The sequence below is a fragment of the Lagenorhynchus albirostris genome, chromosome 5 (assembly GCF_949774975.1).
Source record: "Lagenorhynchus albirostris chromosome 5, mLagAlb1.1, whole genome shotgun sequence".
NCBI classification, from domain to species: domain Eukaryota; kingdom Metazoa; phylum Chordata; class Mammalia; order Artiodactyla; family Delphinidae; genus Lagenorhynchus; species Lagenorhynchus albirostris.
In genome coordinates, this window is record NC_083099.1 from 73,975,191 (window position 1) to 73,990,667 (window position 15,477).

A 15,477-nucleotide genomic window follows, 5' to 3' on the forward strand; every position below is an offset into this window, starting at 1 on the left:
GGCAGGTGGATTCTTAACCACTGTGCCACCAGGGAAGCCCCCAGGTTTTTTTAAAAAAGACTTGCTTTATTATTTTCAAAGCCCATACTCTTTATTTGTATACTTAGTTTACATTATTAAGTAGCAATTTCTGGCCTCATAAATTATTAATATGTATTCCAGATAGTTTTGGGCAGTTGGTTTTAGGGATTATCATAAATAGAAACTTCCACAAGCATTTGTTATGATTACAAAGTCCTATAGGCATCTGTTCTTACTTCTCTGTAAATTCTCCATTTCTCCTTTTTTTCCCAATCCTTTTTCATTTCTTTTGATTACTGTGGTGAGTGTTTACTCTGTAAATGTAGGGCTGGACTCAACCCAGGCAAGCACTAGGGAATAAGAGGTAGTTATAGCCACAAATCTATACATTTTCAGTATATAGAAGATATTTGTAGTTACTTCTTAATTGTGTTAGTATGTTTACTCTCTGTTGTAACTTAGGAGTACTGAAATATGAATAGAAATGAATGCTGGACAGTGTTAGGCTAGGGGTCCCAATACCCCTTGGTTATATCTTGGCTGTATGGAGTATGGTTTTGGGGTCCTCAAAAAGAGAATGCTTTCCTTTTGCAAAAGTGTTTAGATATAGCTTATGTTGATCACAACCCTTCTGGTTTATGATGTGATTTTTTGGGGTTGGCTCCTCTTACTCCAGTAATAGGCAGGCTAATGGGGCAGAGTAAAATGACAACAAGGAAAGACAGGCTGTATGTAACAGTGTAGTGGTGGCAGGTCAGACTTCAGAATGCCACTAGACAGTTCAAGGATCACATTCAGATGTGATAGTAGAGCCTGTTGAGGGCAAGAACTTTTCATATACTCTCTAATGACACACATTCAGAATGCAGTACCTCACTCAGATCTGATCACGTTAGTTATATTAGCCACCTTGTTGCTAATCTAGCCACATACCATTTGTGATAGGAAAAATGTATGTATGTATATGTATACTGTTTCCAAGTTTTGCAACTTATAATTAACAAACACTAATAAATTACTTTCTAAATTTTAGAATAGTAGAATTTTATAAGTAAGTCATTTATGAGATTATATACTTTATACTCTCTTCGTTATATACATGAATATAGGTCCATAGAAACTAAGAAGTGAAACAGTAAAACAAATAATTAGTGATAGAATTGAAGCTAAAAACCTAAGTTTTTCCATTTTTGTGTTCTTTTCATCCTGGAGTGGTACTATTCTTTATATAGACATTAGTTATAAATAATAGAAGGCTTATCAGCAAGCTGATTGAAGTTTGGGTGGAACAGATAGTCACAAATTGGCCTGTAAAATTTGCCAGTCTAACTTGACCTCTGGTTTTTCCTTTATCTTATTCTGTCTGTTCAGTTTTATGTTAAATAATCAAGTAAGTGACTGTCTTCATGCCAGTGCCAGACAAGGAATAAACAAAGAATCTACACATGCCATATAGTTAGTGAATTTTAAACCAATAACTGGTTCAAGGGGCATCCCTCCCCCTGCCCCCAGGTTTTCACTTAGGGAGGTTAAGGGAGTACAAGAGGGAAGTTTGTGTAATCTTGGAGTAATCCAAGAAAAAAACCCAGCAGTATGTTCTCTTGGAGAAAGGAAGAAAAAGGCAAAGTCTGAAGGGCAGTGGAAATCTGTTAAAGATGAATGTTTCAGTGGTAGCTATTTGAGAGAATATATCAAAAGAGATAATGAATTGAAACCCGGGTCTCTTCTGCTTAAAGGAGAACATCTAGTTACTTAGTCTAGCAGTAGTGAAAAGACTATAATTTGTAACCCAAATCAAGACTATTTTTGAGAATGAAAGCAGTTGCTCTTGATAGTGAACTGGAACAACAGATATAAATCAGAGGGTATAGTCATCTGACCAATAGCCACTTGGTAAAAGAATGGATAACGCATGCTTTCTCCCCAGATTTTTAGTTCAACAGTGGCCCCTTCTGGTCATTTGGTTAATATACAGGCCTGGGTTTGCCAAAGACTTGCGGTTAAGTCATGGGGAATTGAGAGGTTGGGAAGCTGACTGGGGAAATGCTAAGAGGGCAAGAGGCACATCAGGGATTGCTCCAAGAAAGGGTTCAGAGGTGGCTTGGCCTAATATGGGATGTTTAACTGCTGGCAAATAGCCACTTAATCAACAGTGTCTGTGCTATTGCCACTATACAGGAAATGTGTTTACTGGCTAAATCTCCCTCATCACACTTTGCCCTTGGTGTAGAAACAACAGTACAGTATTCTCAAATTTTATATTCTATTGTTTGTCTTTTAGGATCAAATAAAGTGAGATCATAGCCACTCTGGACTTGTTTAGGAAAGATAGAAGTATATTAGTTACTTCATGGTCATGATTTCTAGGATGTAGAAGAGAGATTATATTACTCAGGTTTTGTTTTGTTTTGCTTTGTTTTATAGATGAGGAAACTGAGGCTTAAAGAGATTAAGATTACAAAGGAGTGAGGCTGGTTGGCAAGCTTGGGCTATAATTTTTCTGACTCTTTAAATCCGTCATATTATTTCTCAGTTTTTCATTGTATTAGTGTATTTATTTTATTTAAAATTTTTATTTCCTGTATTATAAAATTAGTACATTCCCGTGACCTAACATTCATAAAGTACAAAAAAGACACAGAGTGAAATGACTTCCTCTCACTACTGTCTCACAGCCACCTAGTATCCCTTTTACAGGTAACCAGAATTACCAATTTCTTATTTATTTATTTATTTAATTTATTTTTGCCTGCAATGGGTCTTTGTTGCTGTGTGCAGGCTTTCTCTAGTTGCGGCGAGCGAGGGCTACTCTTCATTGCGGTGCACAGGCTTCTCAGTGTGGTGACTTCTCTTGTTGCGGATCATGGGCTCTAGATGCGCGGGCTTCAGTAGTTGTGGCTCGCGGGCTCTAGATTGCAGGCTCAGTAGTTGTGGCGCACAGACCTAGTTGCTCCACGGTATGTGGGATCCTCCCTGACCAGGGCTCGAACCCATGTCCCCTGCATTGGCAGGCAGATTCCTAACCACTGCGCCACCAGGGAAGCCCAGTATTACCAATTTCTTGTGGATATCTAAGCAAATAATATATAAATCTTCCCACACTTTTAATGGGTGGATCATGTCATATTCAGTCTTCCACTGAAATTTAGGTTGTTTCCAAACTTTTGCTATTACCAACAGTGCTGCATTCAATAATGCAATCTGCATACATATTTACAAACATATCTGTGAGGTAAATTCCTAGAATTGGAATAACTGGGCCAAAGGGTATAAACATTTGTCATTTGTCTTTTCACAGATATTGCCTAATTGCCATCCTTAAGAGTTGTACCAATTTATACTTCTATCAGCAGTGTATAATTTCTCAGTTTAAAAGCGACTTTTGTATGGATAAAGCTATCTATAAAGAAAAGTCCATAAACCTCCTGAGAACCAGTTTCCTCCCCCTTGATTCACCGTCCTCAAGGCAGGAAGGAGATGTATCTTATCCTTACCTTCAGTATGGTGTATTTGATGAGGCTCTGGCCCTTCTTTCGAAGAATGATGTAGATGCCCCTACTATTATTTTCTGCTGCTACAGTGAAACAGCTCTTCCTTTATTCAAGTAGTGGAAATATGTTACTAGGACCCATTAGGTTTATCATTTGAAGCATGCTGAACCATTATATCAATTCCATTCTCAGTGTGTTTATTTGGCTTTGGAATTAGGCTTGTACCCCAAGAAATCATTTCCTCCTTTTCTTTCATAGTCCACTACCACTAAAAATAAATTGACAATCAGTTCTCTGTTATTCTCACTAATGGACAGGGGAAGAGGAAAGGCTCTAATATAAAGTCCTAAAATATTTATATTTGATTTTCAAATACCTGATATATCACCCTCTACTGAGAAAGTGTAACATGCTCACTATCAAGGAGAAATGCTTGAAGGAACTCCATCTGTTATCACAGAGCAGTTATTAAGGGTGAATCTGGGACTGTGAAGCAATCTCACCCCTCTGCATCACTCTTTACCTTCAAAGCAAAGTATTTTATTTTCAAAGAAAAGTATTAGTTATTAGTAATCAAGGCAGCTTGAAAAACAGAGAGCAGGCAGCCAGAGCATAGTTTAATTATACTCTGTTTAAACATAACTGCAGTTTAAACATAAACCGAAGGCGAAGATTTTGAAGTTTCAGATATAGCTCTTGTATAACTCTTCCCTTCACTTCTAAAATAACTTTAAGAAAAAGCAGTCATGAAATCCAATTACCTGAGCAGTTTGGTACAACCAGGCTAACAAAGAGAGTTAGTGGATATGATGCCAAGAGTGTTTTTGTAGTCAAGGAAGCCTGTGATGTTATTCCTCAGAAGCCCAAGGTACCCCCAATAAAGGTGAATATCCAGAGAACACCTTAAAAGGGGGCTCTGCAGGGGTGGAACAGTCACACAGTGCCATTTCCATTATTGAATCAATGTATTTCTGTGATAAATTCTTTCCTTTGGATTTAGGTGAACGGCCTGTGAGAGTTTATGCAGATGGAATATTTGACTTATTTCATTCTGGTCATGCCCGGGCCCTGATGCAAGCAAAGAACCTTTTCCCTAATACATATCTCATTGTGGGAGGTAAGAAAACATCTGATGACTTTAGGTGCTGTCCAGAAAAAAATTATGGTAGCCTCTTTTCTCCTATCTTTATAACCCAAGTACATGGCCTCTTATGTTGGTTTTCAAATGAGAGATATAGTGCAGCCTCTTTAAAATGTGAAATATATGAAGAACATGAAGTATATAAAACCTGAACTGTATAAACCTGGAGAGAGAAGCTCTAAGCTCATTGACTTGAGACGTCCAGGATTTATCTCGCTGGTTTTGGCCGGGTTTCTGCAGTCTGACCCCCAGTGCGGGTGGGGGTGGTCAGAATAGCATTAAGAATAAATGCTACTTAAGAAGAGCATTTGCTTTAGATTTCAGTTTATCATTCTGAGTCAACTGAAGTACAAAAGTCTGCTAAGCTAATGTTATGTTGTCCAGTCCAGTCTAATAAAAGTATAATAGGAAAACATTTTTTAAAACTGTTAATTGATATAGGATGCACAGTAGTTTCATTTCAAAGCCAAAGATCTTAGTCCTCCATTGTATCCTCTCCTCTCCAAAGTGTGAAAATATTTAGTAAATGTTGCTCCTGAAGGTGTATCTTGGATTAGGAAAAGCACTGTTATCCAGACTGAGCCAAATCCAGAAGACTCTTATACAGGTTGGGGAGATTGGTTATGAGAGGTTGGGAAATGAGAGGTTGATGATTGAGGAGTGGTTAAGCAGAGGGGACTTTGACTTACAACCTTATGTTGTGGTGAACTCAGTTTGCAGTGATGAGCTAACACACAACTTCAAAGGCTTCACCGTGATGAATGAAAATGAGCGCTATGATGCAGTGCAGCACTGCCGCTATGTGGATGAGGTGGTGAGGAATGCCCCCTGGACCCTGACACCAGAGTTCCTGGCAGAACATCGGGTAAGAAACTGAACACATGTTTCCATTCCCTGTTCTGGAATTTCTTCAACTTTCAAGACTTCTGGTACTATGGCTAGTTTTCCACTAGCCTTATTTTACTTCTATCTTCTATGTAAATTTCACATAGAAGAGGTAACAGTGTTATTACTTCTAATAATAGTCATCCCTGACATTTTTCTTGGGTTTGATGGTTTACAAGCACTTTTGCATCCATTATATTTCATTTGTTCCCCACAAAAATCCTATTGGGTAGTTATTAGTTATTTCCACTTTACATATGAGAACAGGGCCAGAGACGCCAAATAACCAGGTCACACTCTAGCAGGGCTAGAAATTGAACTCTTCAGGGCTTCCCTGGTGGCGCAGTGGTTGGGAATCCGCCTGCCAATGCAGGGGACATGGGTTCGGGTCCTGGTCCGGGAACGTCCCACATGCTGCGGAGCAGCTGGACCTGTGCGCCACAACTACTGAGCCTGCATACCATAACTACTGAAGCCCGCGCGACTAGAGCCCGTGCTCTGCAACTTGCAGAGCCACCGCAATGAGAAGCCTGCGCACCACAACGAAGAGTAGTCCCCACTCGCCACAACTAGAGAAAGCCTGCACGCAGCAACGAAGACGCAGCCAAAAATAAATGATTAAAAAAAAATCTTATAAAAAAAAAGAAATTGAACTCTTCAGTTATGTGAGTCTGTCGCACCTCCTCCCCCCCATTATAGGCGTATCCATCCTCACAGCATACCGGTCTTTTTAGAGTATACACAGCCCCAGACATGCTCTCAAGGAGTTCACATTCCAGGAAATAAGATATATAAACATAGACTTCTCTTGTATTGACTTAACTTTAGTTTCAAGACTTTTGATTTCAGGCTAGAAATTATGTGGGATCAGAAACTAGGGAGGTTTCTCACTTTTTCTCAGTGAGTTGGTATTATAAAAAACCCTTATCTCCTTTTTATTTTCCCACATTAAAGCAACACGTTTCCTACAAAAGAGGGGTTTATAGCTGATAGCTGAGAAGAATTTATCAGGTCATGTTGGAGGCCCTTGAGCTTGAGGAACCAGCAAGCATATTGTCAGTTCTCTTACAGTGATGTGGAGAATGTTGAAGGTGAATTGTTCAACGAGGCAGGAAAGAACAAAAGTAGCCAAAGTACTTCAAAAGCAGTATTTGGGTAGGCCTGAAGCTAAGGGATATTTGTTGTAACTGTTTAGGATTAGGACAGAACTTTTATAATTCTCTAGCTTTACTGCTTCAACATTTAGCAGCCAGTGGTACCAAGGGTGATGAGCAAGATTATTCTCAGCAACATAGCCAGGCAAGCCCAGGCAGAAGAGGTTAGAGGAACTTCCATATTCCCTTTCCTCCGTGTTAGCAGTGTATCCTCAACCATGAGTCTTGCTTGCTCACCATTCTTATTTTCAATTTGCTGCCTATGGATCCCTGACAAGTTGTTCATGGGTAATTGAGATGTTAGCGGAGAGTCCCTGACATAGTCCTGATGAGCGTACTTCACATTACAGTGGCTTCTGGGAGCTGGGTGTGGTGGTGTTAGCAATTATATTAGCAAAGGGCATATGGCCTATTCAGGAAGGAGTAAATGAGTGAGGTTTAGAAAGATAATTGATCCCAGTGTGAGAGGTATTGACAGTAGTAAAGTAATAGATCTGAGACTTAAAGGTCTTTTATGGCCTTGGGCTTTGCATTTCTCAGGAGTACAGATGTATCTATTCTAGTAAAAGTGCTCTTGGTTGCTATTTTTGTATTCCCACTCATCTCATGGACTGAGAAACCAGTTAACAAAGAAGTGACCTCTTTCTTATATTTTTAGAAACCCTATTTGACCCATCCTTGTAGACCCAGGAGGGTGGGGAGATTTCCTTTCTTCTTTCCTTGATTCCACCCACTAACTAGCATACCAGAAAATCCTCTAGGCCTGTTTACCACAGCATGGTGACTGGTATACAGTGTGAGGGTAGCACTTCCAGTAGACCAGGAGGAATAGCTAAAAAAGAAGCTGGCTAGCTTCATGTTTATGATCCACGAATAATTAGGTTGGGTGGCTTGTGAATGAATCATGGAATTTATGAGCAAAGCAAAGAGAGATAAAGACAGAAGTTCATTTGAGGCCTCGCCTCTCCTTGTCCTTTTTCTGGTCCTGAGAGTGTTTACTGGTTCTTTCTGAATGGCAGTTATGCTGGGTTTTAAACATGTTTCCTTACTTTCAGATTGATTTTGTAGCCCATGATGACATCCCTTACTCTTCTGCTGGGAGTGATGATGTTTATAAGCACATCAAGGAAGCAGGTGAGTAAGTTGATGTGCATCCTCATTTTATGGAGTCTTAGGGGCAGTGACAAGAGATTCAACCACATCACTACTTTACAGAGGAAAATTTATACAGTGAGAACTTTAACATCCAATTTCAGGTCGCACTTTGCTTAAGAGGTTAAGGTGGGCATAGCATCATATCCATCAATTCTCAGTCTAAACATCTACTTTTGATATCTCTTAATTTCAGGAAACCCTTCTCCAGCCCCATATTTTTCTTAATATTAGGGCCTTTCCTTACTACTAACTTGATTCAGTGTTCCTTCAGTGTTCCTTCTGTATGTTCCTTACTACTAACTTTTGATTCAGTGTTCCTTCCAGACTTTACTTAGTAATAACAGACTCTGCTTTATGAGGAAAGAAAAGGAATGTGGCTCCCAGTTTCCATCTAGTCCTACTGCCTGAGCTAATCAGAATGTCACAGTGTTTGTATGTGTTCTTGTGTTAGGCATGTTTGCTCCAACACAGAGGACAGAAGGTATCTCCACATCAGACATCATCACCCGAATTGTCCGCGACTATGATGTGTATGCCAGACGGAACCTACAGAGGGGCTACACGGCAAAGGAACTCAATGTCAGCTTTATCAATGTGAGTTCCAACCTCATCCTAGAGTTCCCTGGCCCTATAGGACATGTTGCCTCTCACTTCATCTAAGTTAAACTTGCTTTTCAGTCTGCTGTTATTATCACCTCCAAAAGCTCAGTGGATACCTCTTTGCACATAACGCTATGCCAGGCTCTTTACAAAGAGCATATGGATATATCTAGAGGCATTTTCTGCCTTTATGAGCTAGTATCAACACGTCGATATAAGGACATACAGCCAATTAAATAAATAAGAACGTGGAACTTACAAAGTACAGTACTTATATCAAATATATTTAAAACAGTGGTTCTTAACCTTTGTTCTTTTTGACTGGATGGTCTTTGCAAATCTGATGAAAGCTGTGGATCCTCTCCCTGTGTGCATAGTAACACACAACATTTTGCATGCAATTTCTCAAGGCACATGAACCTAACTTTTAAAATTTGATTTATGAAAGCACGTTTATTTTAGCTTAATAAACAAACTGCTATACATTTTGTATATAAATTATACCTCAATAAAGTTGATTTAAAAAGAAGAAGAAAGCTGCTAACTGTATCTTCTACATAAGTAGTTTACCATGCTCCCTCACTTGCTCCCAGCTCTGTGAATTATGAATAGGTGAAATGGTTTCATTTAAATATGATTTATCTATTCAGGTAAACCCTAGCTGTTGTTAACAATCTAACTGTTGTTATACTGCAGAATCTATCTTTAGATGTTTAAAAATCCTAAACATATTCGCCTTCCCCTTCCCCTTTATGATCTGGAAATGAGAATAGTTTTCATTTGGCTAAAGACTCCTCCCCTCCCCTCCCTTTGGGAGGATTCATACCATTTTCCCTTATCTTTAGGGAAGCCTGTAGGACCAAAGAGTATCATCCTTATTTTGCGAATGAGCAAACAGACCTCTAAATATTAAAAAATTAAAAAAACAACTCCTCTGTAATCATAGAATAAGCCACTGATGGAGGAAAAAAATTCAGTACAATAGATGAATTACTTAAGTAAAAGGCCCACTATTTCCTTTTTCAACCTGTTACAGTTGGCTTATTGTTGGCAATATTGTGCAGTGATCTTGTTGCTCTCTCCCTATACATCTCCATCTAGAATGGGGTTTGGGTTTTGTTAGGCATGTTTATCTTCCAAGTTTATGTTTCATCTTAAAAAAATCTGACTTCGTTTGGTATGTGCCTGTCTGTTACTGGTCTTACACTATACATTTAGTTTAGTCCTGGGCTCTACAATCTTAGAATTATTACACTTTTGTATAAGATGACCATCCAGAGCATATCTTATCTGTTATTATGCTGGAGAAGTATGGGATAGATTAAAGTGAAATTCTCAAGACTGAAAGGAGTGTCAGTAGAGTGCCAAACCAAGTCTTTTCCTTCCCCTTAGTATGGAAGGTCAGAATGAGTATTATTTCTCAGAGCAGTTATTTCTTTATCCAGGAGAAGAAATACCACTTGCAGGAGCGAGTTGACAAAGTAAAGAAGAAAGTGAAAGATGTGGAGGAAAAGTCAAAAGAATTTGTTCAGAAGGTAGAAGAAAAAAGCATTGACCTCATTCAGAAATGGGAGGAGAAATCCCGAGAATTCATTGGAAGTTTCCTGGAAATGTTTGGTCCAGAAGGAGCGCTGGTATGTTCTTTCTTGCTGGATAATTTAGGGAAATTCATGAAAATCTGGGGAATTCTCATGCTGTGGAAGGAATTATAGAATCCTTGAGCAGAAAGGGACATTGACATTAAGAAGTTATCTAATCTGTTCCCCTTGTTCGGCAAAACTATATTTCCACTATCCCCAGAAAGTTTTTAAAAATCTTTACAGAAAGAGGTTATACATTCTCCTAAATAATTTTGCCAGCTCTCTATCAACCTCCAAATATGGTGACAAGATAAGTGAGTAGCCTTGCCCAGCTTGCTTCTACATTATAGTTTTAGGTGGAAGGGAAGGAAAGAGCAAAGAGCAGTAAAAAGAAAGCTGCCTGCACCACACACAGCTGCTGCAGGACCATTGGGTACGGTGGGAATTCTGTCCTTGAGGAGTAGCAGGGTCTTTTCGAGCCAAATAAAAGGTGCCTGTGTAGCTATGAGCAGATGAGCCCTAGGATATCAGGAACGATCTGACTGTGAGGGTGTTTGGATGCCAGAATAGATTATTCTGGGAGTGTATGGAATTTTCTCTTCAGAGAACTCCAAAACTAGGATAGGTACCCTTTTGTCTGAGTTAATTCCTTTGTTTTTGCCTACAGCCTGGACTACAGACCCAAGTAGCCTTTTAAGAATTCCTTTGATGTAGAGGTCAAGGATTGGGTGACAGTGGATAGCAGGTGGGAACCCTTAGATACATAGTATAGCATAGAGCACTTTGGAGAGGAAATTGCTTAGGATTATAGCTATGTTCCTCCTCTGGCTTACTTGATCACTTTTGACATTACAGAGGGCACTCGTGATAATTTGAAGTCTCATATCCTCCAGTGGTGCTTCAGTAGGATCCATAGGTTTCTTCTAACTCTTTCTTTTGGTCTCCCCAGAAACATATGCTGAAAGAGGGGAAAGGCCGGATGCTGCAGGCCATCAGTCCAAGGCAGAGTCCCAGCAGCAGTCCCACTCGTGAACGCTCCCCCTCTCCCTCTTTCCGGTGGCCCTTCTCTGGCAAGACTTCCCCGCCTTCCTCCCCAGCAAACCTCTCCAGACACAAGTCTGCAGCCTATGATATCAGTGAGGATGAAGAAGACTAATTTTTCATCTCTCCTTTCCTCTCCCCTCCCTCTGTCCCATCACCTTCAGAAGCTCTCTGTTGAATTCTGAATTGTGATCCCAACACTAAACCTAAGGACAGCTACAAAGGAAAGACAATTGGGGCAAGAGTACTTAGGATGGGGGGACCAGACAGCCTATCCTCTGAGAGACATCACCCACCCCCACCAAGAAAGGGGCTAACTACATCTTAGAAGCCTGTTTGGCATCCATATACCTTCCCCATGGACTTTGCTCTACTGTTTATGTTCATGTGATCTTGACAGGGAAATTGTCATTTTTATTAATTTTTAAAAAATTAGTCTTTCAAATGTAGTAAATAGAACTAATTTTTTGCCCCCAAGGAGTGGGCAGAAGGAAGCGGTGTAATACCCAGAGGCCTTTTCTTCCTGATACACTATAGTATTTGCCTTCCGTTCTGAGGCAAAGAGGCAAACTGTTTTGCCAAGTCCTTCAGGCAATGAGCCATGCTGATGGGTGATTTGGAGGGGAAATATCATAATTTTGGTTTCCTTTAAAAAAAGCAAAAAGCTGAGTAACAGTCACAAATCCCCTAAGTGTACTGCTGGCACATGCGTCAGTGTGGCTATGGGAAGAAGGAGATCTGAGTTTAACTTTTCTTGCTCCCTGAGGAGTTTCTTATTGGACCCAATGGGGTCCATGAAGACACTGATGGGGATGGAACCAGACCACATGGCATCTGCTACGGTTTTTCTGCTGTGTTCATCTTCTCAGAAAACTCTGTTGCCCAGTTATTTGGGAGCTCTTGTCAATCTCTTTCCTGTAATCTACCTTTAAAGGGAGGAACACTTCCAGGTTTAGTCTGATTAAGGAGGGGAGTGGGACAATACTCAATCTTATGCAAAGTCAGTTTTGATTAATTTTCTTCCTGAGAGTAAGTCCCTGGCCCTGTGACTCCCATTTTAATACTTATTACCTAGCTTTTTACAGAGGATACTTTGTAAATGTCTGCAGTTTGAACATGATCTGTTAATCCATGTTGCTCATAGCCATATCGAATATTCAGAGAGATTTGCACAGAACATAGGCACAAAAGCATAAGGAAACACACCCCTTTCTTAAGCCTTTTCTTGACCTCTTCCCCTCTTAAGAGTGTCCTTGACTGGAACCAGTGCTGCATGAGGTGTTTATTTTCCCCTGAGAGTTGGCAGCTGGCAGGGACTCCCGTCTGCTGCCCTTCCAGCAAGTCACCGAGCAAGGGCTCACTTTACAAGAGTGTGGTAGGTTCCCTCCCTCTCACTCTACCTGGTTCCACCTCCCCTGGTATGTTGCCCAGGGGATTCACTGCTTAAATTTCACGTCAGAGAATGCTGAAGCTTAACACTTGCTGTTGAGCATAAGCTCCTTTTAAACCTCTAGCATCCTACAGTACATGACCTAGCAGATCATCATCTATCATAATCCTGTAGCTGGGTTCAGGGTGAAAAATTGCTTATGTACAGGCACCATCCCATCACTCATAAATACCCCTTGTGGGGGTGGCGTTTTAGTGTTTTCAGCTAAGAAAACCACATCTTATCTTTCCTTGCCCCTCTGCTAGGGCTGTGAGCATCTCATAGTCCCCCCCCAAACACCTTCTGTTAAAACTTGCTCTTCTGCCTGAGGATCGGTGACTAGAATCACTGCCTGCCTGCACAGCAGGACTACCTAGGTCCTCAGATCATCCAGAGAGGCAGAGCACAGCAGAGTAGAGGGACAAAGAGGGGGAAACCTCTTGTCCTGACGGCCTATGAAAATTACATTTCTAACTGTTCTCATGAAGTGCTATTTTTACTATCAAATCTGGTTTACACAAGCTTTGGCTTGGAATCCTTTTTTTGGAACAGTTGAAGTTAATGTTTTCCTATATTACTCAGCTTGATATGATCAAGCTGATATGATCACATATTTTAACTTGCTGCTTCAGTCTTGCCTCTTAGGGAATTCTGCCCGTTTCTGTCAATAGGAAAGCAGTGAAATCACCACTGAAGCCCACTTATGTGTTCTCTCAAAGTACACATGTTATCCAAGTGTATTTGGAAAATGAGGTGCCCAGAGTATGATTTTCCTCCCTGCAGTCACTCTTCTCACGTGTATTGTCTGGATCTTAAGTTTTTGGTCCTTCTCCTCCGCTCTGTAAATGGGCTGCTTTGGGCATATCCTGTCCTTGGAATATGACCTCTAGGCTGACAAGCTCCATGAGACTGCTAGCACCAGCATGTGCACATGTTCTTGGAAAACTCTCACCCCTTTTGGTGAACCTCTGTGGCCTCAGTCTCCTAACACTAGTATATCTTCAAATAATTTTGACTGAAAGCAAAAAATTTTATGGCGTGGCATGCTAGATACTTTGGGATAAATGTGATCCTACATGCCGGACAAGGGTGGGTGGGTGGAAGAAGCTATTGGGATGATGCATTGTTTGATCATCTGTGCCTAATTAAATGAGGTTAGAGGTTCGCATTCCACAACCATGCATGTGATCTGTAAATCTTTAAATATTATTGTTAATATTAACTTCTAACATTAATTTTAATTAGCTGTTTCCCTGAATCCCACACACAAAGCTGTCAGCCTGAATAGATCAAATGTGGCAGAAATGGGAGAGCCTTAAAAGTTGCTTGGCTTCCAGTGGTTAAGAATCCACCTGCCAATGCAGGGGACACAGGTTCAAACCCTGGTCCAGGAAGATCACACATGCTGCAGAGCAACTAAGCCCATGCACCACAGCTACTGAGCCTGTGCTCTAGAGCCTGCGAACCACAACTACTGAGCCCACGCACCACAACTACTGAAACCCGCGGGCTCTAGGGCCCGCGTGCCGCAACTACTGAGCCCACGTGCCACAGCTACTGAAGCCCGCACGCCTAGAGCCTGTGCTCTGCAACAAGAGAAGCCACCTCAATGAGAAACCCACGCACCACAACGAAGAGTAGCCCCTGCTTGCCGCAACTATTGAAAGCCCACACACAGCAGCAAAGACCCAACGCAGCCAAAAAAAAAAGTTGGTTGGCCTCAGAGCCTCTCGCTGTAAGATAGAAGGGGAATGGAGACAGAAGCCCTGTAGCCGGTGCTGAGGAGGTGCCATTTCAGCAGTTACCTTGAGATGAGCTGGGCAAAAAGTTTGCTTTTTTCATACACTACACTCAGTAGCACTGAAGGATGGAGGTTGAAATTGTAGAGGAATAAAAATGGATCATTTGTACTGCTGCAGCTGCTTCTGATAGCTAGAGCCAAAGACCATTATCTTGCTGAGGCTTGGGTAAGAAGGTTGGGGATGCAAGGAGGTTGAAAACCTTGAATGAGAGAAAAAATTTGAGGGAGGTCAAGAGAGCTTTTGACCTTTTCTGATCACTGATAACTTCCTAGGCAGCACCTGAGTTACATTTTTCTTACTTTTGACCACACAGCTGTCCAGGCAGTCTTTGAATATTCCCTCCATAATGGTTCTTCACAGTGATTTTTATTCTGTTTCTTGATGTATGGGTAGCTTTTGTTTTTCTGGAGCTCATTGCCTTTTTAATCCTGTTCCAGACCCTATATCTAAAATCTTTCCAAATCAAGTATATTTCACTGCTTTTGTTTAATTCCCTAAAAGCCATAGCTTTTACATTTTCTGTCAGCACAAACTATCACCAGAAGTTGAATCAGTACAGGTAGGAAAAGAGCTCCCTTAACAATGTTTTTAACTAATGGTATTTTTTTTTAACCTTACCAATATAAGTATTTTTAAAGTTATATTTTTCAAGGTCATGCAATGATTGTTCTTGTTTTCTCTCACAGAATAGATTGTCATGGGATAAAGAGTGGTCCCTAGCTATTATTTTTCCAAGTAAGTAGAACATGTTCTTGGGATTATACTATTAAATGTTAATTTTCTTTAAAACAAAGGAGAAAGATACTCTGCCAAAGTTTAATGTTAGTATTCAGATTGGGGTAGAGAACAAAAGTACTTGATTTAACATTAGGATGACTCCAGTTGTGGTTTTTTTAGCTTCCAAGTGGGCTTTCCCACCCTTCTTAGGGAGGCACTGACTGCTTTGAACACAGAGACTTGATTGGTTGAGTTGTTTTATATTGAGGATCCTGAACAGAACGAGTCTTGGAAAAAAATTCTGGCCTTGGCATGAATGTTGGCCCCATCACCAGTGCCGGTGTCCACAAGGACGTTTTCCTCAATTGGTGTTCAGTATATTGCTTTCCTGTCTGAGTGTTATTAAATTGTTCAGTTATTTTGGCTTTTGTCATTAGCCAAATAAAGGAAAAGTGATTTTA

General features: G+C 40.6%; 1 protein-coding gene across 1 annotated transcript in view; it reads left to right on the plus strand.

The window, feature by feature from the left end:
* Positions 1-15,477, plus strand: part of PCYT1A (phosphate cytidylyltransferase 1A, choline) — a 47,708-nt gene extending 32,231 nt beyond the window's left edge. Inside the window, exons 4-9 of the mRNA XM_060150382.1 lie at positions 4,513-4,629; positions 5,367-5,518; positions 7,748-7,826; positions 8,299-8,441; positions 9,893-10,081; positions 10,977-15,477. Coding sequence (XP_060006365.1) covers positions 4,513-4,629; positions 5,367-5,518; positions 7,748-7,826; positions 8,299-8,441; positions 9,893-10,081; positions 10,977-11,183 — 887 coding nt within the window. The 3' untranslated portion in view covers positions 11,184-15,477. The remainder of the gene's footprint in view (positions 1-4,512; positions 4,630-5,366; positions 5,519-7,747; positions 7,827-8,298; positions 8,442-9,892; positions 10,082-10,976) is intronic.